The 27,249-nt window shown below is 43.5% G+C and overlaps 2 protein-coding genes and 1 long non-coding RNA gene across 4 annotated transcripts in view; 1 reads left to right on the top strand and 2 right to left on the bottom strand.

The window, feature by feature from the left end:
• ago3a (argonaute RISC catalytic component 3a) overlaps positions 1–19,671 on the bottom strand; it is a 30,052-nt gene extending 10,381 nt beyond the window's left edge. The window contains exons 1-10 of one of the 2 annotated variants that reach the window (XM_058377105.1): positions 18,997–19,671; positions 8,967–9,138; positions 8,276–8,396; positions 7,982–8,190; positions 4,862–4,998; positions 3,227–3,361; positions 2,717–2,804; positions 2,172–2,319; positions 1,942–2,061; positions 339–482 (exon numbers count right to left, since the gene is read on the bottom strand). In XM_058377105.1, coding sequence (XP_058233088.1) covers positions 339–482; positions 1,942–2,061; positions 2,172–2,319; positions 2,717–2,804; positions 3,227–3,361; positions 4,862–4,998; positions 7,982–8,190; positions 8,276–8,396; positions 8,967–9,138; positions 18,997–19,015 — 1,293 coding nt within the window. In that variant the 5' untranslated portion in view covers positions 19,016–19,671. The remainder of the gene's footprint in view (positions 1–338; positions 483–1,941; positions 2,062–2,171; positions 2,320–2,716; positions 2,805–3,226; positions 3,362–4,861; positions 4,999–7,981; positions 8,191–8,275; positions 8,397–8,966; positions 9,139–18,996) is intronic. The other variant, XM_058377106.1, reaches the window with a different exon arrangement.
• An 83-nt stretch (positions 19,672–19,754) lies between these two features.
• On the top strand, positions 19,755–21,930 carry LOC131344659 (uncharacterized). Its single transcript, XR_009203353.1, has 2 exons — positions 19,755–19,980; positions 20,097–21,930. It is a non-coding gene; the product is annotated as an uncharacterized LOC131344659 (long non-coding RNA).
• ago1 (argonaute RISC component 1) overlaps positions 21,537–27,249 on the bottom strand; it is a 35,390-nt gene continuing 29,677 nt past the window's right edge. Inside the window, exons 16-19 of the mRNA XM_058377107.1 lie at positions 25,738–25,872; positions 25,489–25,590; positions 25,188–25,387; positions 21,537–24,382 (exon numbers count right to left, since the gene is read on the bottom strand). Of these exons, the coding sequence (XP_058233090.1) occupies positions 24,274–24,382; positions 25,188–25,387; positions 25,489–25,590; positions 25,738–25,872 (546 nt within the window). The 3' untranslated portion in view covers positions 21,537–24,273. The remainder of the gene's footprint in view (positions 24,383–25,187; positions 25,388–25,488; positions 25,591–25,737; positions 25,873–27,249) is intronic.

The following is a 27,249-nucleotide window of genomic DNA, read 5'->3' as shown; positions in this document are numbered from 1 at the left end:
ACCATCATGCATTTACTTTTAAAACAGCTTTTAAACATTTTACATCCCTTAAATTAATCTGAGTGCAGTCTAAGCCATATTTAGCTACTTGACAATGAACACTTTTCACAGTGAAAACTATCAATACTTCAATTGTAAAACAATAGATGGTTAATTGCTGACTGATGGCAGCCGGTTAACGGTCAGCACAACTGGTCAGACCCTGGCATAGTGATGTAGTTATTGTGCAACACACAGTTCACACCAGCAAAGGTTAGAGACAGGGGTTAGTTCCTCCAGTGGAGAGCCAGACAGGCAGACGGACAAAGAGAGATGAGCGTGATTTAAAGGAAGGGTACCAGAAAGTTCTCTGAGCTCACCCTGCCCCCGTACTGCAGCATGGGCGCGGGCAACACACGGCCCGTCACGTGAGCCATCTCGTCCCGCACTTTGAACTGGAACTCCTGAACGAACGGGTCGGCTTCATAGTTGGCACTGCGTACCTAAGGAAGTGAAAAGAGAGGGACAAAAGAAAAATGACAGGGAGAAAGAGGCATGAGGAGAATGAGGAGTGATGGAGAAACATGTAGGGAAGGGAAGGGTAGGGTAGGGAAGGGTAAAGTAGGGAGGAGAGGAGAGGAGAAGGATCTGTATTAAGACACAATCATTTCATTGAGCTCAGTGCTCTACGTTTATTCATGAAAGTCCTGTACACCGAGATCACGGCACACTTGAAAAGCTGTCTCCTGAAAAGCATTCAATCTGCTGACTGAACATTTCGCCTCGAAACACCAGCTCGAGCTGCACTGCTCTGTGTGTGCACTTGAAAACAAACACTGGACGGTTATTTTTAGAATCACAGACGCAAACTGGAGATATTTTGTCAAATTCATTACGCCCACGGCCCATCTCGCACTGTTCAGAACTAAATGGATCGACATTTGTAAAGAGAAAATAAAACGGCATGCATCTCATTATTTTAGCCAAATGGAGATGATGAGCCAAGAGGCACATTTGGAGCTTGTGGTCCAACATGAAATGAATGAAGACTAGCGTTGTAAAAATTACACGACCAGTAAGACATTAGCCCTCATTTAGCAAATTAATTCATTAGTACATCATTGACAGGATCATTTACACAAGACATCAAAAGTTCGTTTGGAAAGACAGTCATATCCAATGAGAGCTTCCGAGATAAATTTAGCTACATTTACATACTTGTACGTTTAAATATAAGAAACCTGCACGTGAACTGAATGAGAATATTCGGAAACTTGGTTGCTTCATATTCATAAATCCATACGAGTCACAAAAGCCATTCAAGTCGTGCAAAAGTAATAAATACATGGACATTATACATGGAATATTATATAATACATGGAAATTAACAGCTTATTAATCTATATTCTAAAATCATAACGATCACATCTTCATAAATCACATCTTACAGAGTTCATGCCTCCTGCCTGAGTATGTAAAGTGATGCCTAGGAAGGAAAGTCACTTTAAGTCTAAGATGGCCACTCCACGTGATTTATATCTGCTGACCGGCTGCATTGTGCCGGCAGTCACAGTTTAAAATGATAAAAACCAACATGCCTCAGCTGATCGACTGCGAGTTAAGAGAAATGGCGTGTCCGGTTTATTTACAGAGGAACTTAAATGTGCATTAATCGAACTGTTGAGACAAAAGCTTTTGCATCATATTAACTGCATTTGCCCTTTATTTGTTAAATTATTATTCATTATTCATATTAATAATCCATTCCTTCTGACCAAAGACACTTAAGTTAGTAACCTATAACGAATTCTACAATAGAGTTAGTGTAGTTATCTTCACTGTTATAAGAGGAAATAATAATACTGTAGACCTGATGGATGCATATCACACTGATCAACATTAAGGACTAGATTTCTAAAGAAGCAGAGTTCAATACTATTCTAAACAGTAGAGGGCGCTCACCAGTCTGCTGATCTCCTCCTGCCGGTCCGGTGCTGAGCGTGCTGTGGCTTTGATCATAGTGGACGTCTGATTATCGGTCAGTTTTTTGATGCATCTCTGCCCTGCTACGATGTTACACACCTGACAAGAAACAAAAACATAACAAAATTAGAAAAAAAATTAAACTAGCCATGCTTCGTCCGAGACCTATTAGCATCAACATTAGCATTTCTAGAAGATGGACGTCTCACCTCCAAGGGCAGGTAGGTGTGTTTCTGCTCCTGGCCGACCTGCAGACACGGCAGGTGAGGGTACTTCAGCTGCAGGTTGTACTTTTCTCTGAAATACTGAGCGACGGTCCGTTCTACCGTTTGTCCATTTTCCAACTGTAAGGGGAACCTGCAGCAGCAAAGCGAGGAAGGTGATGTTAATGGAATAAAGTACAACACAAGGTGTGCTTTAGAGCAAATGTAATAATAAGCATAACAAAATACTCTTACTTATAATAAACCTATTAAAGACTAACGGCATTGTTTTGTCAAATTACAAACTTAGCCTATTTTGCCAACACCGTATCATGACCGATTTCTTAACATGAGAATATTAAGCGCTAGTTCCGGCGTGTAACTCTGATGTATAAGAAATCGTGCTAGCAAGATTTAATTCCTTGTTAACGTCTGAGTAAGATTTTTCTACAGAAGAAAAACACAGTGACTAAAAGTCATGTCAAGTTTCCTCATGCTCTGCCCTGTCCCATCTCGGGCCCCTGCTGTGGACCACAATGAGGCTGACTCACGTTTGATGGCTGGCAGGTCTTCGGGTCACGTTACAGACTCGGTACTTCCTCCGCATGGTTCCACAGTGCGTCACCTCCACCTTAAGACCTAAAGACACCCACAGGAGGCAGGAAAGGTATAACAAATGCACCACGCGTTAAATGGCGTAGCAAATGTGTTGGCACTTAAATATTTAACCCTGTTCACTAACTGCTCAAGGCACTCGCGGACGGAGTACAAACTTGTATTTCTCTTGTTCTGGTACAAACAGAGCAGAACACTACTCATTGGATTGTGTTACACATTTTAAAGGTCCACATTTCATGCTCGTTGCACCAGATTATACATATTAATGTGAAGGTTTTGCTAGTGAGTCACCGCCGAATGAAAGCCGTATCAAAAAGATCGGCTCTGAGAAGCAGATGACGCATAGTTCGAGTGGAGGCTAGTGCTAGAAAAAGCCAGACTCTTGTACTCATCGTTCCCTGCTTTTTTTCCCCCTCTATTAAACACTGCAAAAAAAGACTCACCTTTGATTTCTTTGGTGAACTTGACTCGGTGAGAATCAGTGAGAGGACGGGGCTGCTCGTCAATGTTGTGGATGTCCAGGACCTCACACATGAACTGGATGACCGGCTGTGCTTTATAAAAGGCCGTGGCTGACACTAGGGGCAAAACAGGATGAAACAGGAAATCGTTAATCACTATTCTAGGAATGATTCATCCAGAATATAGACAATTTTAGCCTTAATCCCCAAAATCAGCCCTTACATGTTTGTTTCCTTAGTTTTTGAACTCATAATTAAACATTGCACCACCGTGATGATTAATGAAAATGTGAACCGCAGAACCAAGCCATGCATTTCTCTTGTAAGCTTATAGCAAAAATAAAAAAGAAATAGAATTATCAGGAACAGTGAGTCACTGGACTTTATTCAAAAGGGTGAAGTTAGGACACGAATGAGACCCAACACTTCTGCTGCGTTTGTAAACACAGACGATGTTTCTGGAAGACGTTCGTCGATGCCACAGACACATTTCCCTTGTGGTTTAAATATCTGACTCAACAAATTTATCAATGATCAGATAAGGGTGAAAGATGATTCCACAGACAGTGGGTACTTCTGAATTCCAACTCTCAAGACCTTTTTGATCAATTGCATGATAAATGAGAACCAGGGAATCAAATGCATCTGAAACAGGAAAAAAAAGAATAAACCCTGAATAGCTTTTTCCCCCTGGGAGAATGAGGACAATCGGCCGCTCTGTACTTTTAGCTGTTTTCCTACACACTTAGTGAGGTGTGTGAAGAATCGGATGACAGCGGCAAGAAATCGATAAATCTTGGGAACGCGCTTGCACCCGGCGGTGGCGTGAACTCAAAGCCGAGCCACAATCGCCTGCTTTCGCGCCTTTTCTGCAACTATTCACTCCATTATGGCAGACACAATGAGAGTGTAAAAAGAGAGGTGCTCTCAGACAGGCGGGCTTTTCCCAGTGATGGCGGGGGGCGTACCAGGAGGAGTGGGCTTAGTCAACTGAAAACTGTGTCTAAGTGTGAAAGAGCTGTGTGTGTGTGTGGCAGGGGGTGGGCAAAGTTCCAGACAAAAGGGAAGGAGAGTGTGGCTGAAACCCTTTTCATACATGCATGCAGACAGTTAGAGTTAAAGTTACAGGAAATCTGAGGCTGCAATCCGGATTTCTGTAAGGTTTTGGTGTGATGTCTGTTGTTGAAGACGCAATGCAAGGAGCCGCAACTGAATCTTCTGTCACATACGTTAATAACGTGTTCGACTTAAGTGGGAAGTTAAGTCATTTTCAAGGGTGAGCTTCAAGACATCACTGTAACTGTGATGAGTTCTGTAGATTTAACTCATCTAGGTAAAGGTTAAAGTAGAACGGTGCTACTTTGCTGAGTGCTCACCGTTGTCAGTTTAAAGTCTTGGGCATTTTCTTTGGTTTTTCCTAGTCTGAGGTGGGAAAGTCCAAATGCAACGTTAAATTCACATTCAGAATTTCTTGCATGACCACACTGGGCCGGACAGTCCTGCAGCAACGGTCCGTGGTAAAGTAAATGCTGGTAAAGTTTTCTGTCTGACGTTAAGGCATTAGGTGTTCAGTGCTAGCTCACCAAACCCTCTGTATACAGAGACAAGAACCCTCACCATCAATGTTAAGCATCATCTTCCACATGGCAGGGCGAACAGACTGATGGAAGCCGAACCACACCTCTCTTCCTCCTCCCAGGGGATGGTCATAGCCCTCCGGAGCGGAGAAGAACGAACGGCCCACTGGAGTGTATCTGCAGAAGGAAGAGGATGGGTAAAATTTCAGTATTTATACAGAATAGCTTTATGTTATACAGCAGAACTACGTGCGTCTTGAAAATGCAGTCAATCATGCTCAGTAAACTTTTAAGGATATTTCCGCAGGATATTTTCAGTAGAGTTTTACCACACCATTGAAACTTGACCTCTAGCCAATATTCATAGCTCTACTAAACTGTACTTCTTCTCATACCTGACCTCTAGTTTTGTTTTTTTTCTCTTCTTCTTTTCCTTGTGTGTTCACATGGCTTTTTCCTCGCTCTACGGTGGCTTGGTGGCTACTCCGATTACCTCAGAAGCTCCTGCTGAACCGAGGTCAAACAGAGTGCCAAGCATTCCCTGTTCCCAGACACTACAGAGTGAGGATCCTCTCCTGTTTTAAAATAGCCTCTGCCTAAACCTTTAGAGATATAAATAACACAATCTGAATAACCGATTATCGAGCCTGTCAAGGATCAGAATGAAGAGCGCAAGATTAAGCACAGTGCACAATAATCTCTTTACACTCGTTTGTTGTACGCAATACATGTTGCTACTCTCCTGTTCATTCTCCCTCTCTCTCTCTCCGGTCCTCTGTAGCTCCTGCCACCTCTGTCTAGCGAATCAAAGCATACGAAAGTAAGGAAGAGATTTCATCAATCATGTGTTTGTAATGCACACATAATGCCTGAACAGCAAGTTTTCAGGAGAAGCGCATCAGCCTTATGTATTCAGCTGTGATGTGGTTATTTAATTAAAACCATTAAAATCATGCATTGATCAAATCTAAACAGTCAAGAAGATCTCCAGTCTAGATACACATTACTCTCCTGCCCTTTCTCTCTCAGTTCTCTCTCTTCAGCTATTTCGATGCAAACATTTCTACTATGCCATTAGACCATTAGGAGCAATTGGTCTGCAAGGCCTCTTGCTGGAAATGTTGGCAGATCTTTCATTTCACACTTACAGCAAATTGGTATAAAATCCCAGAAGGTCAGCAGGTAACTACATGTGCGATGGAAGATGCTTTGCTCTGAGCAGCAGAGCGTCTGCTAACCACACTATTCATTTATAATATTCCTTTTTTTCGGTCAACGTCCTCGGCTTTGATGGACTGAGACTCCCTGGTTGTGGAAACGGGTCCAATTTTCTTAAATATAATCTGAAAGTATGCACGCACCAGACAACTGAACCGCCTTTTCCAAAACAAAGAACAAAATTTCAGCAGGCTGCCACACAACTGTATAGATCTTTACCAGCCAACATCATCTAAGTGAGGGTTCAAGCTGTGACACGTCACAGAATTAGCACCAACCACGGTATCACCTCAGTTACACGTGTGAACAGCAGGCACACACGTATTCCCGTACCAAATCCCTAGGACTTCACCCAGACTATGTGGGGTGTCATTTCACACCTGACTATAATGCCTCTGCGGATAAATATAATGCTAGATAAAGAACCACCAAAGAAAGTTTAAAACTGGGTCTGGAAATCTGTTGCAGTGTCTTTTTACAAGTTGTTTACTCAAAGTTCCCACTAGAGCCAAAGACTGCGATCCAATAGGCAGCAAAATGGATCATAATGAGCCAATAAATATTGACAGTGACTTGGAAACCTGCCGTTTTCTGCGAATTGGCACGGACACACGAGTGCTGTTTATAACTTTTGAAAAGAGCTGAGCTGCCAACACGCACACAAATGTACTTGATGGCTCCCTTGTATCCTTTCACCCGTGTGTTGAAATCGGTGTCATTTTGTTTACCTAGAGAACACGCTGCATGAGAGCCTCGTCAGAGCGGCTAAACTTAAACCTTCGCTAATTCTCTCCGTACATGCAAAAGAAAGTGATAAACAAAACATGTTTCCTGTATTCAATGTGCTTCTTTACTTTTACACTAAAGCTACAGACTTAGCATTGCTAGTAAGAGGAGCAGAAAAACACCAGCGATGCAAATCGTGCTTCAAGCTTTGGGCCAAAAGTTATAAACTGTCAAACAATTTTTTGATCAAAATATATCATTTTAAAACTATAAACCTACACAGTCTCATATAAACGGATAATGATATTATATTCTCGGCTGCTCCTTCTAAAGCTACTGCTCTGTGTTGTACTCAGAGCCTTAAGGATACTCTTATCACTCTCAATGAAGACGGGAATGCTGCAGGTGTACAAACACTCACAAACAGTGTTCAGGTGCTTGCCAACAGGAACAAAAAGACCCATGGGTGTGTGTGTGGGGGTCATTTGCACTCTCTTCTTTAGCTCCGTATAGATGAAAGGTTGCACCTGGGGTTTACATGCCAAGATGTAGGCAAAATCTAGCAATTAGTCGTCTTTTATCGAGTAGGTGGGAACTGCCCCTAATCACACAAATATATACTGCACTATTTGGGCACTAGATTATATAGTGCAAAGCTTAGACATGTTTCTTTACTTCCAGTTTCAAGGACTGGTTTGAGGAATGGGATGGCATTGGCGCATGTCTGTGTGTGTTAGCGTTGGTGTAAAGAAACTAATTTATTACTGACGCTGATGTGTTTTAGTGTCCTCTCTGAAACAGGTATGCTTAGAGGAATGCAGGAATTCTCTAGGTGTAAATTCCATTGGTAGTACTGCCTAGACAAGTATTCCCACTACACTAGGCAGGGAGAGAGAGTTTATAAATACACAATAGGCATTTCCTTCTTATCCAAAACCGCAGAGACTCCCAGAAGTTCATCTCTGCAGCATGCGGCTTTGTGAAACCGACCAACCAAACGAGCCTGTCTCGGTTTCACATGAAAGTTAATGACAAACTCTGTATGGTAGCTAATAACCCTGCTGCTTTGCATACCCTTCATGCAAACGAGAAACGGCAGGTGTAACAGGTAAAGCCTGCTGAGCAAAGCTCTGTATGTGAGTCCAGAGAGAGAGAGAGATGTGCTGCATCATGAGTTAAAGGAGTAAACAATGTGTGATGAGCTCTGATAGCTTACTTCATGGAGGGCAGGTGTCTGAGCACCACATCTACGGCATGCACCGGATTGGTGCTGATAGGCTTGTCCAGCTCCAGTGGCTCAGGCATGCTGCGCCCGGTCAGCACCTCATGCAGCAGGTGCCAGCTGACCAGAGATACAAACTTTATGGTGACTTTAAAAGGCCTGTCTTTGCCCCCTTCTCCTGGCAGCGTGACATCCAGGTCGACCTGCGACAGAAAGCAGTGAATTTTAACACTTTCCTGGAGCATGAATAATCATACAGGTAATGAAAGTCTTAAAACCTAATCTTACCCCTGCAGGGGCCACAGGAAGCGGGTTTGCTGTGTATAGGCTTCTCTTTCCATCGTAGACTGGCCGGCGATCCCCGAAAATGGTCACCTTAAAATGCTGTACCATGGAGTCCACCACCTCTCTGTAGACACAGAAAAAGAGGAGGGGAAAAATGTATTTACAGCCAACTGCTTTCATGAGGGGAAAAAAGTAGATCTGGTGCAAACAGATTAATATATTAATTAATACATGATCATGTTAAGAAAAGCGTAATTACAGACTAGCATCTTTTTTGGCTAGAAGATGGTGTGCAGTGTCTGTAGACCCACCAAAAGTGATGAAAAATGCTTTCGCAGAAACGTTTAGCAGCTTTAGCAAAAACATATGAAAATGTTTGTGACTTCAATTTTATTTACACAGGAACTATTGTGGCTTCTATAACAGCCCCTGTAAGTGCAACATCAAGTGCATTTATATTATTTAAGCACGAAAGCAGACAGCGAAAACTATTTTATTTAGCCTCTTAGGACTAATATGTGACTTGACAGAAGACGGAATGTTAAAGTGTACTGGACGGAGAATTATTCTTTTATTCTCCACTCAAAAGTTAAAATTTTTTGACATTCTGATAAAAAAAAACTGACATTGCCCAACATTACCGTTTTTAGCTAAATGCTCCAGGACTAAATGACAAAAAAAATAAAGAGCATACCTGTTCACTCTGCGTGGGCACTTCTCAGGTTTAATGTCCACCTCGTAGAGGTAGACATCCATCTTGGGGATCTCCACCTGGAAGCAGTTGGCCAGCAGCTTGATGGGCTTCCCCATGGTGCCATAGCCAGGCCTCCGGGGCATGGAGAATAGGGACTGGGCCCCAACGACTCCTGCAGAGAGACACAAAGCGGTGGGGAAAATAGGGGTCAATATCTGCTCAAGAGGATTTTCAGAGTCATCTCTGTGGCAAAATGTCGGCTTAGACAAGACATCATGTATTCAAATAAGAATTCAGATATAGTACTTCATCTACAATCTAAATACGTATGAGAAGATATATAAGACTTGGTGTTATAGGAAAGTTATCAACAATGGAGCGATTACTACTACACCACCCTAAAGTTGATTACTCTCCAATTAAAGCTTGTCTTGAAGCATCCTGTTCCTCTTATACCACATACGTCTTCAATTTATTTTATTAAGTCATTCTTTTTATCCACTGTGATCATTTTTTTTGAGTGCCCTAAGGGATATGTTACATAGACTTATCAGTGATAGTAATATTAATTTAATTGTTGCACAACTGTATCTCATACTCTAGATGTTTCACATGACTTACAGTAGTATTAAATTCCACGTATACAGTTTCCTTCTCTCTCATACTTAATATGACAAAAAAAAAAACCACCTCTGTCTGCATCAGCAAACTTTCCTCATCAAAAAAACAACAACTACTTCTTATAGAAAATTACTCATCACCCTCTGACCAAATCAGTCTGCAGTATTTAACAGCCATATGCTGTAATCAGTGGCATTTGTTATTGAGTGATGCAACTTGGTGAAACATCAAGGGTTGGTGCACAACTAGACACAGGCTGATCTGCTGGGGCAATTCCATGGAAAGGTCAACATTAGCAAAAAAAAAAACCCTGGGGGGATAAATACTTAAACATTTCACTTTTTGTATTTGAGATTTATTTATATTCCTAGTCAAATATGTATGATGTGAGTCATGTGATGCATCTAGAGTATGAGATACAGTTATGCGACAATTACATTTATATTTGTATAGCTGAACACTTGGGTACTATATGACCAGTTAGTCCTGCACTGTGTATTCTGACCCCTTTCTATCAGAACTAGCATTAACTTGAGCAACAGTAGCTCATCTGTTGGATCGGATCACACGGGCCAGCCTTCGCTCCCCACGTGCATCAATGAGCCTTGGCCGTACATGACCCTGTCGATGTTTCACCACTGATCCTTCCTTGGACCACTTTTGATAGATACTGACCACTGCAGACCGGGAACACCCCACAAGAGCTGCAGTTTTGGAGATGCTCTGATCCGGTCGTCTAGCCATCACAATTTGGCCCTTCATCAAACTCGCTCAAATCCTTACAACCAATTTTCCTGCTTCTAACACAGCAACTTTGAGGACAAAATGTTCACTTGCTGCACCCACTAACAGGTGCCATGATGAGGAGATCATCATTGTTATTCACTTCACCTCTCACTGCTCATAATGTTATGCCTGATCGGTTTATACATGGTCATATTGCCCAGAACGAAAGAGTATGATATGCAAGTTATGTCACTGTGCTCAGTCTTGTGCACTTTAAAGATGAACGCATAAAAGTCTAATAATAACAACAATAACAATAATGTGAATCACCCAGGTACATTCCCAACCCTGCTCTTGTTGACACTGCACTGAGAACGTCTTTTCGGTATTTTTTTTAATTCAGCAGTTACACGAAATTCGGTTCTCAGAATTGATATTGCTTGCGAAAAAGCAAAAAAACTGCATAACTGGATGTACTTCTCCAGACTGATCCAGCTCGGCGACAGCTGCTAATGGTTTCCTGACGCTAAATTACCCACAACACCGACGGCAGCTTTTTCGCTTTATCAAAAGCTTCTCTGAACTCCGCGGGCGGGTGGAAAAAAGAACAGAATCTTGCTGTGAGGAAAAGGGAAAAGAACACTGTGGCCTGAGTAACTTAGCGACTCGCAACATTTACAGTGCAAGGTGCCAGCCACGTGTACGTGGCTGCCCACGCGTACTGGATGTCTCAGAGTTAGCTCACTCGAATCCCCTTCCCAAGCTATTTAAACAACACCTCATGCCCAGGCATGCTGTTAAAGCAAAAAAAAAAAAAAAAAAAAAAACCCTTCCTGCTTACATGACTCTTACTAACAAGCTTACTAAGAGGCGACGGTTGTTTTATTCTCGAATTTCTGCAGTAGAAGCCTGCAGAGAAAGACACACCGAAATCAGAAAGTGGAAGAAAGAGAACGTGCCATCACACATGCACGTCACTCCTCCGCCACGTCATTTTGGTAAACAGAAATGGCCCTAGTACTGTTCAGCTGTAATGAAGGAGAAGAGGGTGCAGAAACACTTCTCCTAAGACATGACAAATTAAATGAAAGTCTGTGTGTGTGTGTGTGTGTGTGTGATTCATTCCTGACTCATAACCCCTATTTCAGAGGCCCGTTTTGGGTCTCTCCCTGAGGAGTCACATCCAAAACAACCAAGAATCAAAAAGCCACCGCTGAGTGACTGCGGTGTGAAGCATACATCAGGCATGTAGATCTGTTACAGCTGTACAGTATGGGGAGGGGAAACAACGGAAATAGTATTTTCTTTCAGATATATTAAGTAACACAGCATGGTAAAATGCTTGAATCTGATAGGTCAAAAACATAACAGTACAGGTAGCTCATATACCGATACACTATACTGACAGAAGTTTTGGGACGTCTGCCTTTGAATGTAATATGGAGTTGTCCCGCCCTTTGCAGATATAACAGCTTCAACTCTTCTAGGAAGGCGTTTCACAAGGTTTAGGAGTGTGTTTATGGGAATTTTGGACCATTCCTCTAGAAGTACGCTTGTGAGGTCTGACGTTGGACGAGAAGGCCAGGTTCACAGTCTCCGCTCTAATTCATCCCAAAGGTGTTCCATCAGGTTGAGGTCAGGACTCTGTGAAGTTCCTCCACACCAAACTCACTCATCCATGTCTTTATGGGCCTTGATTTGTGCACTGGTGTGCAGTCATGTTGGAACAGGAAGGGGTCATCCCCAAACTGTTCCCACAAAGTTAGGACCATGAAATTGTCCAAAATGTCTTGGTATGCTGAAGCATTAAGAGTTCATTTCACTGGAACTAAGGGGTCGAGCCCAAGCACTGAATTCAATGATTTGGAGGGGGTGTTCCAAAACTTTTGACAACGAAGTGTACCTCTTGATATCAGTTGTATGTACTTTGTGACCGTCAACGTTTATAAGCAAAGAGAAGTTTAAGTTTTGTGGTTTGTTTGTCATTGTTGGCTTATACACTGTGGTATATGCAGAATAACATGCAACATGCAGTGACGTTTTACGAAAATACTGTGCTTTGGAGGCATGGATTATTTTCACATAAAGCCATAGTCTGTTGTTTGATATTCCTTACTTCAATTACCTTCATCAAAAATTTTACTGATAAACCAGACCTAGTTGTTCGGTCATTTTTGTCTCCAAGTTTCCCAAATGACATCAATAGCTGCAATAATATTGTTAACAACATTATGCTTTTGGGGGAAAAAGTGCCTCTGAATGAACATACAGTGCGTTCAAAACACTTCCACTTTTACCTCATTTTGTTCCACAACAGCTTTACTCTAGAGTGAATGAATTCATTATTCCTTCATGTAAAATGATACCAAACATACAGCTATACGTCTTCTTGGATGCTACAAGCTTCTCTGTACAGTTACCTTCAGGTCTATCTGGAGATTTGGGCTCAGCCTGTTCCGGTCAGACACACCGTCACAGTCTGGACGCACCACAATTTACTCTTAAGCAGGATTTCATCCGGTAAACTATGTAAATTTCCCATGACCCTGACAAGATTCTGCTGATATACATTATGCCGCCATCACCATGCCTCACCATAGGAAAAGAAATGGCCAGGTGAAGAAAAACATCTACAATTCTTCACATGTAAAGTGAGGAGCGTTTTCTGCAATACTATAAAACTATATTGCCAAAAGATTTGGGACACCCCTCCAAATCATTGAATTCAGGTGTTGTTTCTCAGGGGTTGGGCTTGGCCCCTTAGTTCCAGTGAAAGGAACTCTTAATGCTTCAGCTTCATACCAACACATTTTGGACAATTTCATGCTCCCAACTTTGTGGGAACAGTTTGGGGAGGAACCCCTGTTCCAACATGACTGCACACCAGTGCACAAAGCAAGGTCCATAAAGACATGGATGAGGGAGTTTGGTGTGGAGGAACTTGACAGAGTCCTGACTACGAGCCAGACCTTCTCGTCCAACATCAGTGCCTGACTTCACAAATGCACTTCTAGAGGAATGGTCAAAAAATTCCAATAAACACACTCCTAAAACTTGTGGAAAGCCTTCCCAGAAGAGTTGAAGCTGTTATAGCTACAAAGGGTGGGCCAACTCTATATTACATATCATGTGCATGTAAAGGCAGACGTCCCAAAACTTTTGGCAATATAGTGTGTGTATACAGCTCATGAAATGAATAAGAACCTATTTATCATTGACTAATTTAGCAAATTCACAGTCTAATCACTCTAAGTTGAGTCATTTCAATCTCATGTCCTAAAACAAGTCCAAAGTCCCCAAGGTACTACTCAAGTCTTGAATTGGGGTGGGGGGGGGACAACATGGGTACAATATGGGGTTTTCCTTTTTCAGACTAACTTGGAAAAAAGGCTCATTTAAAGACAGAAAAAAAACACGCCTATTTATCACACGAAAGGTTTTTCCCTCCGAGATGAGAAAGGTTTGAATTTTCGCAAATAGTCACAGCTGATCACAAACTCATTTTATTTTCTTTTACAGTTACTAGACTAATATTACTAGACTTGATATTTCTGCATCATTATTCCTGTCCAAATCCAAACGTGGAGCTCTTCGACGCTGCCAGCGGGTCATCTCCAGCAGACATGGGTCACGCAGCAGATCCCGTCTTTCTTACGACATAAAGAGTCTGAATTTCCAGACCGATTGTGATGGAAATGCTTCAAGCAGGCCACACACTCACACACACACCCTCACAAACAAGTATACAGACATAGACACTGAATGGAAGCCCACTAACTAAAGATGTGCTTAATGCAATATTTTAATACTTGTCTATGACTTAATAACGATCAGACCGGCAGCCTGGATTCCGCAGCAATATTTTATTTAGACTTCGTTAGCATCATTTGATTGAAACGTTACTACACTGCTGGACTCGAGATGTGACCTCTGCATTTACATGACTCATATTTCATGTACGATTTAATACAGTGATGTATTCGACAATGACGACAAACAAACGAGAGGGAAAAAAAGGTGGTGGAGGTTCTTTTTCATCTTCCACTCCACCGACCACGTAAACTCGGTGCTCCGCTCGTGAGTCATCAGATCAACTCTCACAATCACACACACACACACACACACACACACTCCCGCACATGCACCACTCCACTTCCTCTAGTCCTGAGGTGAAGCTTGTTCTCCCACGCTCACCTACTCACTACCACCTCTTTCTCATTCACTCGCAGAGTTGCGGGAGAACTGCGTCATCAGATCTTCCACGAAACGTAGCCTCGTGAATCAAGGCCGTGCGAGAGGAGGAATAAAAGAAAAACGATCCGGAGACGAACACGTCAATCACCGTGCCTCTGTGGAGCGCCGAGTCCCACACATCACAACTGCCAAAACTCAACATCCTGTTGCCTGCAACACCCACAAAACATTTTAAAAGCACGACTTTAATGCCTTTCAGAGACCAAATAAACCTGAAATCATTGCCTAGAAAACTGCACACGAAATCTTTAGCTGATAAGTGATAACATACGAGGTCGTTTTTCTTTGACTAGCTGCCCACGACACAATGCACCAGAACGAACTGTTGAAATGCGATTAGAGTCGTAACACAATAATCATGCTTTCACACGACAAGCCACCGGGTCTGTGGTGGATAAGTGGAATGATATGTACAGCGCCAGAATTACTGACATCCTCTTAATTGTGGTTGAAAACGTAACAGAGATCATAGTGAAATAATAAATCGGTGGTGTTGGTTTTTGACAGAAAAAGTCGAGTGCGCTAATGTTTTCTATCGGGTCACGCGATGAGAGATTTTTTCAGGGTTCGGCAAATTCAAATTTTTATTTGCATTCGGTCTGACTGGCACGGCGAACACAGGAACGTGAGGAAGGCGAGAGCCGAGCTACAACGATTGGCACGTCAGGCTGCGCTGAGAAAAAGTGGAGTGTCCATTGACCATATGAATGAGCTCCATTCTGGGCTTGGGACGGTGAATGAAACTCTCTGTTATAGACATATCATGATACTACAGCTTTTCTTTTTGTATGAAGGGTGTTTGAGAGAGAGAGAGAGAGAGAATGAAAAAAAAAAATGTACTACTGCTGGTCATGGGAGGAAAGCAGAAAGCCGTGAAGGTGAAACGAGGAGAAATGAAGAGTAAGAAGGGAGGGGGGAAAAAAACTTGATCACCTAAAATAAACAAACTTGTGCTAATGTCAGCCTTCGGGCTCTTTTCCTCTTAGTGTCGGTCTCCTGAGCACAAAGCACCTCTCTAAACTGTCCACTGACTCCATGTTGCCTCTGCAAAGAGGCCCCTCTCTCTCTCCAGGCAAAGGCGCGCACACACACACACACACACACACACACACACACACACACACACACGGTGAGATCTGTTTGCCACTGAGCCTGAAACATTTCCCAGGCCAACAGTCTACTCCAGAGGGCCCGGAGTTCAGAATTAAAACAGCCGGAGTGAAATCACCGAGTCCAGTGTTAGACTGAGGACAGGCACGGAGTTAAACATGGAGAGGACAACGTCAAAGAAAGTGCAACAACACACCATCAGCTCCATATCGTCTGCTCATGGAATGCAAGAGGAGAGAGAGAGCAAAAAAAAAAAAGAGACAGAGTGGGACAGAATGAGATAAAGACGGAAAGAGAGCAAGGAAAGAGAAAATGAGAGAGAGCACGGACTAGATGGACACACAAACACCGTGAGAGGGAGTAGCAGAGGACATGTGAAAGCCACTAAAAATGAGTCTTTCAACATAAGCATCACTGTTTCAGACTGATGAAATCTGGCACAGGAAGACACAAACTGAGCCGCACTGGACTGAGAGGGCGTGAGCTTGGAGATGCAGGAGAGCCGTTAAAAAGACACACATACCCTGACCACACCACCTGGACCGTCCTTATGCTCTACCTCCCAGCCGGGGCATCCCTCTCTCACCTCCGTTACACACTCGGAGACAGGAAACACCTGGCATCTCACGCTCTGTTAACCACACCACGCCCAACCTCCACCAAGACACCAAATACACTATCCACTGTCTGTGTGTGTGTGTGTGTGGGGATGTGCAGACATGGTCTTTCAGTCAGCTATGCTATCTGTATCATGACAACGTACGTTGTTCCACATTCTCACAGGTGTCCTGTGTACGTCCTCCTTTAACAGGTGAAAGAGATAGACAGACAGACAGACAGACAGACAGACAGACAGACAGACAGAGAAAGATAGACAAATAGACAGCCAGACAGACAAATAGACTTTATTGATCCCATGAGGGAAATATCCGTTTCAGATTTTTTCCCCTATTTCACAGATATTAAACCTAATACTCAGCAGCCAGGATGCTTGAAATTATGAAAATAATATCTGCAATTATTCAGAGACTTCCTTCATACTTTTAACCAGCGGTACAAGATTTGGTTCAGCCAGCTCTCTTAATAAAAAACAAACAAAAAAACTATGACCTCTGTCTTTCACGTTTCATTCTGTATGAATAAATGTTTTCTTTTTTCATTTACACTTCACTGAAACAAGGCTAACAGTTTCTTAGGTGCCCAAAATGCTGCTTGACCACCGGCTGACCGAGGTGCAGTGGGATTCATCCCTTGCTTCATCCCTATGTAGAAAGAACAATGAAGTGACTTGAGTCCTTCAGTCAGTCGATATGATCTTAAAGCATGCAAAAGATGTTCCCTTTAACATCATCATCATATAACCCACAGCTGCTTATCGAATTGAGAAATCAGTGACGTGTGGGCTGCGCTTTTCTTTAATCTGTGGGCAGGACGTTACAATGATGTCAAACTTAATAGGTCAGGGGTTGGATGTAAGATCACTCGCATGCACCGAGCTGAATTTCGCCCTTTTAGAAGCGACATTGCTGCCATGTTTTGTAGACGATACGGATCCACTTCTCTTTTCAGACCTGGATTACAATATTACCTCATTCAAACTGTACAGATTAGTCAGAAAGATTTGTTAACTGTGTGTGAGTCAAATGTCCACGGCTGTGACGCGGCGAGTGGCAGAGACACATTTTCATCACAGCAAAAGCTCAGACAGCAGGATGACTTGAAGGCGATTTCGATCAGAATCCCCCGCCTCCCCATCTTTAATTTCTGTTAAAACATTAGTCATGGTAGATCTCCAGTGGGGTTTTCCAACAACTGCCAGGACAGAACCACCTGTCCACTATCAGCATTATAGGTAGGATGTGTGATTTACACGGTTACACTAATATTCTATGGTGCCACCATCTACTTACGAAAGAAAATCATTTTCCTAACAAACACTTGGGGGTGTGCTGTTACAGGAAAGTAATCAATGAGTGTGACACAATCAAATACGAATTAAAGTTATGGTCATCGCTACGACTGTGACATCAGCACATCCCAAACCATTTTATTTCTATTAAACCACAGCAATCTGAGCTTGAAATAAAAACTTCTAAATAATTAAAGGATGACATGTAATACTTTTTTAATCTTCACGGTGTCATGTAAGAATTCAGAGGATCCAGACTTGACCATAAACAGGATAAAGCCGAATGAATGACCATCATAACTCAATATGATTAATTAATCATTTATTAGATATGTGGTCTGTAGCAGAACCATTTCATCTGATTCTGAGGATTCTGCTATGACCCCTGATGACCCGAGCTCAGGATCCAGGTCGAATCACGGACTGGCAGGTGATCACTGAGGATGGAGAACCAGTACGTTAACCCACTTCCCTGTGCTTACGCAGCTCATGAAGGACTTGTCAGCATCAGTAGTTGTAAGACATCCTGAAAGTCACCCTGAAACGGCTTGAGAGTTGTGAACGGATGCTGAACATCGACATACTTCCTTTTAGAAGACTACCTACGTAAAAGCATGTTGAGGAGCCTGCTGTTTTGTAACTATGTAAAAGTCTAGACACCTCCCACCACATCTTGACTATAGCTTAATGAACTAGCTAAATACGGAGAACAAAGAAGATATATTTTGAGAAATACATATTATATATATATACGTACATATTTTACAACTGCGGGTGATCTCTCACCACCACCGTCACGAAATCATAAGTGACGAATCGTCACGTCTTTTAGGAATCTAAACCCGATGGTTACGGAGAATCGCAGGGCCGTCACCAAGAAGAGTTCAGCTAGAAGTTTGTAAACCCCCCTCCCAAAAAATCTCACACAACCACCGACTCGAAAACGCCAAATTTCCAAACGTATAAACGTAATAAATTTTCCTGATCAAGTGCCAGCTAAAAAATTGGGAACGGTGTTAGTGTTTATTCAGAGGTACAGCCAAAAAAAGTCAAAATGTTTACTGCTACTGGAGAGCAAGGCCCGCCTCCAGGGGCGGGGCTTATACTTACAAGGCTTTTAATTGGACAAACACAAAAATAGTACAGGATGAGTAATGAAAAATGTGTTACGTGTTCCTAAAAGTGATTAAATATAAAGTAAATAAATAAATAAAATGAGAATATGCGAAAAAGCATCTTTATTCAGGCTGACCTAAATGGTGCAGGAGAAAAAGCCTATTTTCTATTACGAGGGATAATTTAAGGTCCAATTGCGTGAAGTTATTTAGGCATCAAGGTTTATGCATACTTATTACGGTACAAGGACTTCACAGAGTAAAGAAATGAGGCTTTTATACAATTTGCATTTACCTGAAGTTCCGATTTCCATTCATGAGGCTCTCTGTCCGGTTCCTTCCCCGGCTCACAGAAGAAGAAAACTCCGGCTTTCCGTGAGAAAGAAAAGGAGGCAAAAAAAAATCCAAGGAAAATCCCGTGTATACTCCAAATGTGCTATCTGTGAAGATTCTCGTCCAGAAACGCGGTAAGAAATGGCGTTAGTCACGGTGCGAGGGGCCGCCCCGGGCTTCAGGGGCTCTACGGTCTCCCCGCGACTCGACCGCGGGCTCGCGGTCACTCCTCGCGGCTTGCCCCTGACAGAACGACGGAGCTAGCTCGCTGTACACGGTAGCCTGTTCGGAGGACGTCCGGATATTCGACTCAACTAGCTTGAACAATGAATACAGCGGACCATTATTGTATATTTATTTATTTATTTATTTAGCTCGTGACAAGAATGTCTCGCGACTGCGCTCGCGAAGTAGCTAAAAGTTTAGCTAGCTCGGTGCCATGCTAACTTAGCTAGCCAGCTCGCTCGCTTAGCTCGCGACTCTACTAAATAAACCGAAGACGACTGTTAAAAACGGCTCCGGTTGTTAATTTCCCCGACGTTTAACCTCGTCCGTGAGGCGTTGTCAAAATGTCAAATCCAGAACGCCGTTTTTCGTCGCTTTTCCAGCCCGGCCAAAGCGCTCGCTCTCTCGCCTCCTCAGGGGCTCTGACTGGCTAAATATGGTGAGAGCGTTAATCTATGACGACCGACGCAGCAACGTTTGACAGCTGAGCGCTGATTGGTCGACGTCCCAACGTCCACGCGCCAGAGCTTCTAAAAAACCGAGCGCTTATTGGTCAGTCGTCCAGTGACGACATCGGAACCCCTGAGAGGAGAGCGCTCATTGGTTTGACAGCAGATGCGAGGTTATAAGGAGGGGTTCTGGAGCAAAATGAAGAGAAACAGACGTCAGAGGAATTAAACTTCACCCCCTTTCAATTGTTCTCGGGTTTCGAGTCATTTAGGTAAACGTTCGGTTTTTTCGTCATATATTATGAAAATGTACAATTCCTAGAGCTTCAAAAATAATAAGACCTGACCGGTTCATCAACCCATAATGTACTGGTTTCTTTTCTCTCAGCTTCTCCTGATGGCATCATGGTGGCTGGCCACAGACTTCAGCAGTTCCTCTAAGATCCCGAAGATGATTGTGAGATATAATCTCTCCAACAGGTTCTGGGTCTTCCCTGGGGTCTCCACCCAGTGGGATATGCCTGATACCTCCTCAACTGGCTCCTCTTTGTCTGCCAAATCTCCGAGGCTTTCCCAGACTGTTGAGCTGAGAAGGTCGGCCAAGGCTTCTACATCTCCTGCCACAGATTAAGCATAGCATTATGACCACCTGCCTAATGTTGTGTTGGTCCCTCTTTTGCTGCCTAAACAGCCCTGTTGCCCATCCTGCACTGTGTATTCTGACCCCTTTCTATCAGAGCCAGCATTAACTTCTTCAGCCGTTTGAGCAACAGTAGCTCGTCTGTTGGATCGGATCACACGGGTCAGCCTTCGCTCCCCATGTCCATCAATGAGTCTTGGCTGCCTATGATCCTGTCTCCGGTTCACCACTGTTCCTTTCTTGGACCACTTTTGATAGATACTGACCACTGCAGACCCCCACAAGAGCTGCAGTTTTGGAGATGCTCTGATCCAGTCGTCTAGCCATCACAATTTTGTCAAACTCGCTCAAATCCTTACGCTTGTCCATTTTTCCTGCTTCTAACATCAACTTTGAGGGACAAAATACAAATTCACTTGCTGCCTAATATATCCCACCCACTAACAGGTGCCATGATGAGGAGATCATCAGTGTTAGTCACGTCACCTGGCACTGCTCATAATGTTATGCCTGATCAGTGTACACTATATGGCCAAAAGTATAAGGACACCTGACCAATCAAACCCATATGCGCTTTCTGAAAATCCCCATTCCAGATTTCAGCTCTGCCCCAAGTTCTCCAACCTAGTAAGGTTCTAAAACTATCTACATTTACATTTGGAGGACACCCTTATCCAGAGCAACTTGCATTTCTTAACTCATTTCATACAACTGAGCAATTGAGGGTTAAGGGTCTTGCTCAGGAATCCAGCTTGATGGACCCCACCCCCCACCCCCCATTCTTTATCCAAAGCCAATTACAATCGAAACACTACAGTTCACAATCTTCTGACCAGCAGACAACTAGCCTTAACTACCTCACAGCTCTACTCCAAAGTTTTCCCAAATAGAAATTTCAGCTCCTCTTGGGGGATCCCCAGACATCCCTAAGCCAATTGTTGAAATATAAGCTCTCCAGCCAGGCCCGGGTCTGGCTGATCCAGTTCTATTGGGAGTTGAATACAGGACAAACAGATTTGTCTTATATTTCATCTAAATTACCGACAGAAGCTTGACGAGCTCCTGCTTTGTTACCGACATCCGTCCCGATGTCAGCGAGATCGGTGCATCGTATCTCGAACCCAACTCTGGAGGCTGATATTCACGACACGACGTCATTTAATAAAAAACAACTTTTATTTCCTTTTTAAAAAATAACCCTCCCCCCAACACTATTACATTACAGAGCCAAAATAACTTTGTTCATGTGTACTTCCGAATCAGCCTGTTGGGAAGTGCTAAGATAAGGGCCGTCGTTTTGCAGTGGCTTTGTATTGCTTTTATAGTGAGGCTGAGTCAAGTTCCATCTCCAGTTCCTTCTCTTTGGGTCTAAAGGGGCTTGTTTTTTTTTTTTCTTCTTTCTTTTCTCTCCCCTCTCATTTGATTTGTGAGTTTAAGTACTGCATCATGATATAAAACTGCTGGATCGGACCAGACCAGATCAGATCAGAGCCCTCACAATTCTATAGGCCCAACCGTCAGCGGCCATTTCAAGTTATAAATACATTTCGAGTTGGCTGAAACATAATACTCATTTTTTTTTTAATAAAAGAAAAACGAAAAGTAAACCTATTCAACCATTACATAACCAAGATCCCTTTGGAATTCCGATGGACCCTATGTTTGTTTTGAGGTGCTTTTTGAGGCTAAAAAATAAGTGAAAGTGAAAGCGAAGACACCACCCCCACCCACCTCCCCTTACAGTGACCCCCCTCGGAAAAGGAACCGAAGGGGCAACAAGTGCAGTTAACGATTAATAAAACAACTAGAAAACATAAGAGAGCATGGATACTGAGGGATCCGGGTCACGATTTAAAACATGCAATACATGAAACCACGATGACATGGATGGGTAAAAAAAATAACCAAAAACAATAATAAAAATTCCCGTTTTCAACTATTTCTGTGTACATGGTACACATCTGGCAGAAATCCAGGCAGATATGTAGGTGTGTATGTACCATGGCTGCTACGTGGAAGGATGTGACTTCTTAATCATAAGGCTGTGGTGTGGGTGGGTGTGTGGGTGTGTGTAGGGTGTGTGTAGGATGGGTGGGTTGTGCGTGACCCGACCCGACGGCAGAGCTTTCTACGTAGGAGGTGGTGGTGGGCAGCTACACGGTGTGTACTCACAACAATACTAAAAAAAAAACAAAAAAACCCGATGTTCCTGTGTCCTTTGAGTTAGCGTAAGAATGAGAGAAGGCGGGAGGGGAAGTGTGTCACGTCCTTCTTGGTGTGTGGAATGTGCAGCGTGAGCAGAGAGCGTTCACGTCCACTGTGAAAAGACCTTGTATTGCTTTGAGTACAGACCAGTTTAGAGATGCTGGAAGGCTCTTGTGGAATAGGAAGGAAAGATTTGCGTGTGTGTGTGTGATCTTGCGTCTCTCTCTCTCTCTTATTTATCTACAGCGTGCCAGAATGCTGCACTTTCAATTTCCTCACATACAGACTCTAAACAGATGCACATTTCAAAAAAACAGATAAGTGCCTCTCTGAATGGTCGGCATCACATTTGGCTGGTTCAGAATGCTGGTTTTCTGTGTTGCGCACGTAGAAGGAACTTAGCTTAAATGTATGGAAGTCCATAGAGGCCATGTTTTTGGGGTTCCCTGACTGGGAATACCGAGATTTCCAATTGGGAAATGGACAAAATCTTAGAAATAAAACGAGCTAGCTATCTTGTATATTAGTGAAACATTTAATCAGTCATTCATCAGAATGGTTTATCCTGGTTAGGTGGAGTCTATCCTGGGAATACTGGGTGTGAGGCAGGAATACGCCCTGGATTTAACTCCAATGCGAAACACAGGGTGTGAACAAGGGTGTGTACCCTGATGTTTTGATCCGAAGAATAAAATGTACCGGATTTCCCCTTTTACCTCAAAAATAACTCCACCTTTAAAATCTCCTACCAAAGTCTGATTCTTTTGTTATCCAGATCTGCGTTTTGCACGATGCTAAAGCGGAGGCTATAAGCGTTCTTTCATTTATTTATTTTTTTTTAGCTACATTAGCCTCAGAGCATCAGGGCAAATCTAAAGTCGTCGTCACACGTATTACGGATCATTTGACTAGATTTGGGAGGAAATAACAATCGACATTTGATTCGGGTTGAACTACTACCTTTAACTCGATAGCTACCACTTCAGCCTTATACCTAGCCTTATCTATGCGGCATGCAGTGGAGCTTAAAGCTGCCTGTGTGATCGAGAAAAAGTAAATAATAATAAAAAAAAGTATGACCCCTTTGGACTTCCATAAAAAAGAAACACTATCTATCGTTATGCTAGTGCCGCCCCTGACTACGGAGGCACGTCTAAATAAGATCGGCTACACTCGAGAGCGCTGCGTCTCTCCAGCATCCGCCGACGCGCTACGGTCCGAAGTACAGAGACGAGAGCTAAGGGGAGACGCCTGTGTCTAAAAGCTAACTCTAAGTGCTAAAATATTTCATTCAAGGCTGTTCAAAAAATAAAAACACAATTAAAAAAAAAAAAAATTGTCCATTAAAACAACACCAAGGTGTTCGACGCTCGCTTTTTCTTTTCCTCCGTTGAACACTGATGCGAGAAATGACGAAGCGCCGTATTGGCAGTCAGCTCTTCGGGTGGGTTTGTGCCTTTGCTTCTCCTCCGTATTGCATACGAACATACATACATACGGTGTGAAGGTAGTAAACAACGATACACTTTTTAAAAACAAACAAAAAATAATCAATCAATCAACAACAAGAACGAAAAGTAAACGAGGCTCAGTCCTGCCAGGTTAGGGCACGACGCTGTGTTAGTTCTGTTTGTTGAGGTGAGAGGGATTTGTAGTGTGTACTGGCTCGAGCGCAGGGAGGTGGACGAGGCTCTTCGATGTCGGCGCCAGGTCAGGGCTCTCAGGCGAAGTACATGGTCCTCAGGGTGTCGTGGTGAATCTGCACTGCTTTGGCCAGAGCCTGGGGGTCTCGGCCGTTACTCTGACCTGAGACGTGGCTTCCTTCGCCACTGCAGAGGAAGACAGGGAAGAAACATGATGGTCAGTGGATACACTACAACAACAACAAATGTCTGGTGAAGCGGGATCTGAGCAATTCATGACTAAAATTAAGCGGATAATTTTCCCCAAGCAGGACGTGTACGCTAACTCAACCACTCTTTCCATCCGTGGTGAGCAGAAAAGCATCTCAAACTGCCGAGATGACCACATCAGGCATCACATTATGACCAATATTGTGTTGGTCCACCTTTTGCTGCCAAATACTGTGTATTCTGACACCTTTCTATCAGAACCAGCATTAACTTCTTCAGCAGTTTGATCAACAGTAGCTCGTCTGTTGGATCGGATCACACGGGCCAGCCTTCACTCCCCACGTGCATCAATGATCCTCGGCCGTCCATGACCCTGTCACCGGTTCACCACTGTTCCTTCCTTGGACCACTTTTGATAGATACTGACCACTGCAGACCGGGAACACCCCACAAGAGCTGCTGTGATCCAGTGGTCTAGCCATCACAATTTGTACTTTCATCAAACTCGCTCAAATCCTTACTCTTGTCCATTTTCCCTGCTTCTAACACATCAACTTTGAGGACAAAATGTTCACTTGCTGCCTAATATATCCCACCCACTAACAGGTGCCATGATGAGATCATCAGTGTTATTCACGGCACCCGTACATGGTCATAATGTTATGCCTGATCGGTGTACACTACATGGCCAAAAATATGGGGACACCTGACCCATATGTGCTTTCTGAAATATCCTGGGATGAGACAGTCCAGAGACACTCCCAGAGACTTGAGGACTCACCTGTCGTGCTCTTTGTCCACCAGGTGGTAGCGGGCGCGGAAGGCTACGAGCCGGGCGTAGTAGGCGGGTGCGGGGATGGAGACAGAACGTGTGCAGCGCACGTACGTATGGCACAACTGGTAGGTGAGAATCTGGAGCTCGTCGGCGGTGAAGCGATTGTCGTCCCACAGCACGTAGTAATGTGACGGGCGACTGGTGCCCTGAAACACAGACGATGACAACATTCTCTTTAGAAACCTTTTTCAAACTCCATTTCTAATACCATTTGATTATTATTATTATTATTATTATTATTATTCACCTGAATTCCTGCATGACTGCACAGGTAGAAATCAAACTCGAAGGGGTGTGTGATGCTGGTGTCGACTGTAGTTCCTGCTGGAATGTTGCCACTTTTCCCAATCTGGGGAGATGTATAGTGTTGGGATTATTTTTAGATTCCAGCTGAAAACTTTCGTCGCCTCGGTTGCTTCCTAAAACCTGTATTTTTTTATTCCCCCTCCCTATTGTTTATGTGTGAGGTCTCAGCTGACTCATTGAGGAAACTCACCCTCTCTGACTTGTCTGCGCAGAACAGCCGGGTGTGGTGGCGCTTCTGCACCACGATGTAGGTGATGCCGGGTTGGTAATCCTTCTCCAGCTTGATGCAGGCGTCCCGGATGGCCAGAAGCTCATAGTGCAGGATCTGCAGGGAGCATAGAAGAGCCGTGAGTCACGCTGCCTCGTCATCTCCGTGATCTCACTCGCTCATCGTTCCTGAACATTGTTCCCGAAACGAGAAGCTCTGCTCATCTCACGCCTCGTTACGGCAAAAACACCTCACAGTGATGTGGCTAACCAATGACCGCCGTGTCCAGTTCTTTTCTTCTGACCCGATGTGTCAGTTTAATTAGTGTTACTCCTCCATTTACAGGAACGTTCTTCATTTATTAAAAAACAAAATATACTTTTTACTGCTTATAGTTACTTTTTACAGATAGATAGATAGACAGACAGATAGACTTTATTGACCCCATGGGGGAGAGTCTTGTGTTACAGTCGCTTAGTCATATAATGTTGTGGAACATCTATGAATCAAGTTAGTTTCCTTTACCACATACATCAGCTCTAAACCATTCACTTCTTTCTCTCTCTCTCTCTCTCTGTCTGTCTGTCTCACTCCCTCTCTCTTCTTTCTTTCTCTCTCTTTCAATCTTTCTCTCCCTCTCTGTCTCTCTCTCTCTCTCTGTCTGTCTCTCTCTCCGTCCGTCTGTCTCTCTCCCTCTCTCTTGCTCTGTCTTGCTCCCTCTCCCTTGTTCTCTCTCTGTCTGTCTCTCTCTCTCTCTCTCCGTCTCGCTCACTCCCTCTCTCTTCTTTCTTTCTCTCTCTTTTAATCTTTCTCTCCCTCTCTCTTTCTGTCTCTCTCTCTCTCTCACTCTCTCTTTCTCTGTCTGTCTCTCTCTCCGTCCGTCTGTCTCTCTCCCTCTCTCTTGCTCTGTCTTGCTCCCTCTCCCTTGTTCTCTCTCTCTTTCTATCTTTCTCTCTCTCAGTCTGTCTCTCTCTCTCTCCGTCTCTCTCTCTTTCTATCTTTCTCTCCCTCTCTCTTTCTATCTTTCTCTCCCTCTCTCTTTCTATCTCTCTCTGTCTTGCTCCCTCTCCCTTGTTCTCTCTCTCTATCATTCTCTCTCTCTCTGTATCTTTCTCTGTCTCGCTTCCTCTCTCTTGATCGCTCTCTCTTTCTCTACCACTATCTCTATCTTTGTGTCTCATTTTCTCTCTCTCTTTTGCTCTCTCTCTCAGTCTCTCACTCTCTCTCTTTCACTCTCTATCTCGCTCTTGATTTCGTTCTGTCTCTCTCTCTCTCTCTCTCTCTCTCTCTCAGCATGTTGTGCTACCATGAAATTACAACATGTCCTGAAGTCTCTACTTCCTGTCTGTTACAAACCCCTGATGCTGGAGACTCCTCCCATAACACAATAACACTTTTCATCCTAAACCACAACAACCATCATCTATTCTCATACTTAGAAATACGTGGCTCACAAGTCCATGTGGACGAGCCGCGACCGTAGACACGATAACA

The sequence above is a fragment of the Hemibagrus wyckioides genome, linkage group LG23 (genome assembly GCF_019097595.1).
Source record: "Hemibagrus wyckioides isolate EC202008001 linkage group LG23, SWU_Hwy_1.0, whole genome shotgun sequence".
Lineage (NCBI taxonomy): Eukaryota > Metazoa > Chordata > Actinopteri > Siluriformes > Bagridae > Hemibagrus > Hemibagrus wyckioides.
The sequence above is the reverse complement of the archived record's forward strand: the minus strand, read 5'-3'. Positions and strand labels throughout refer to the sequence as shown.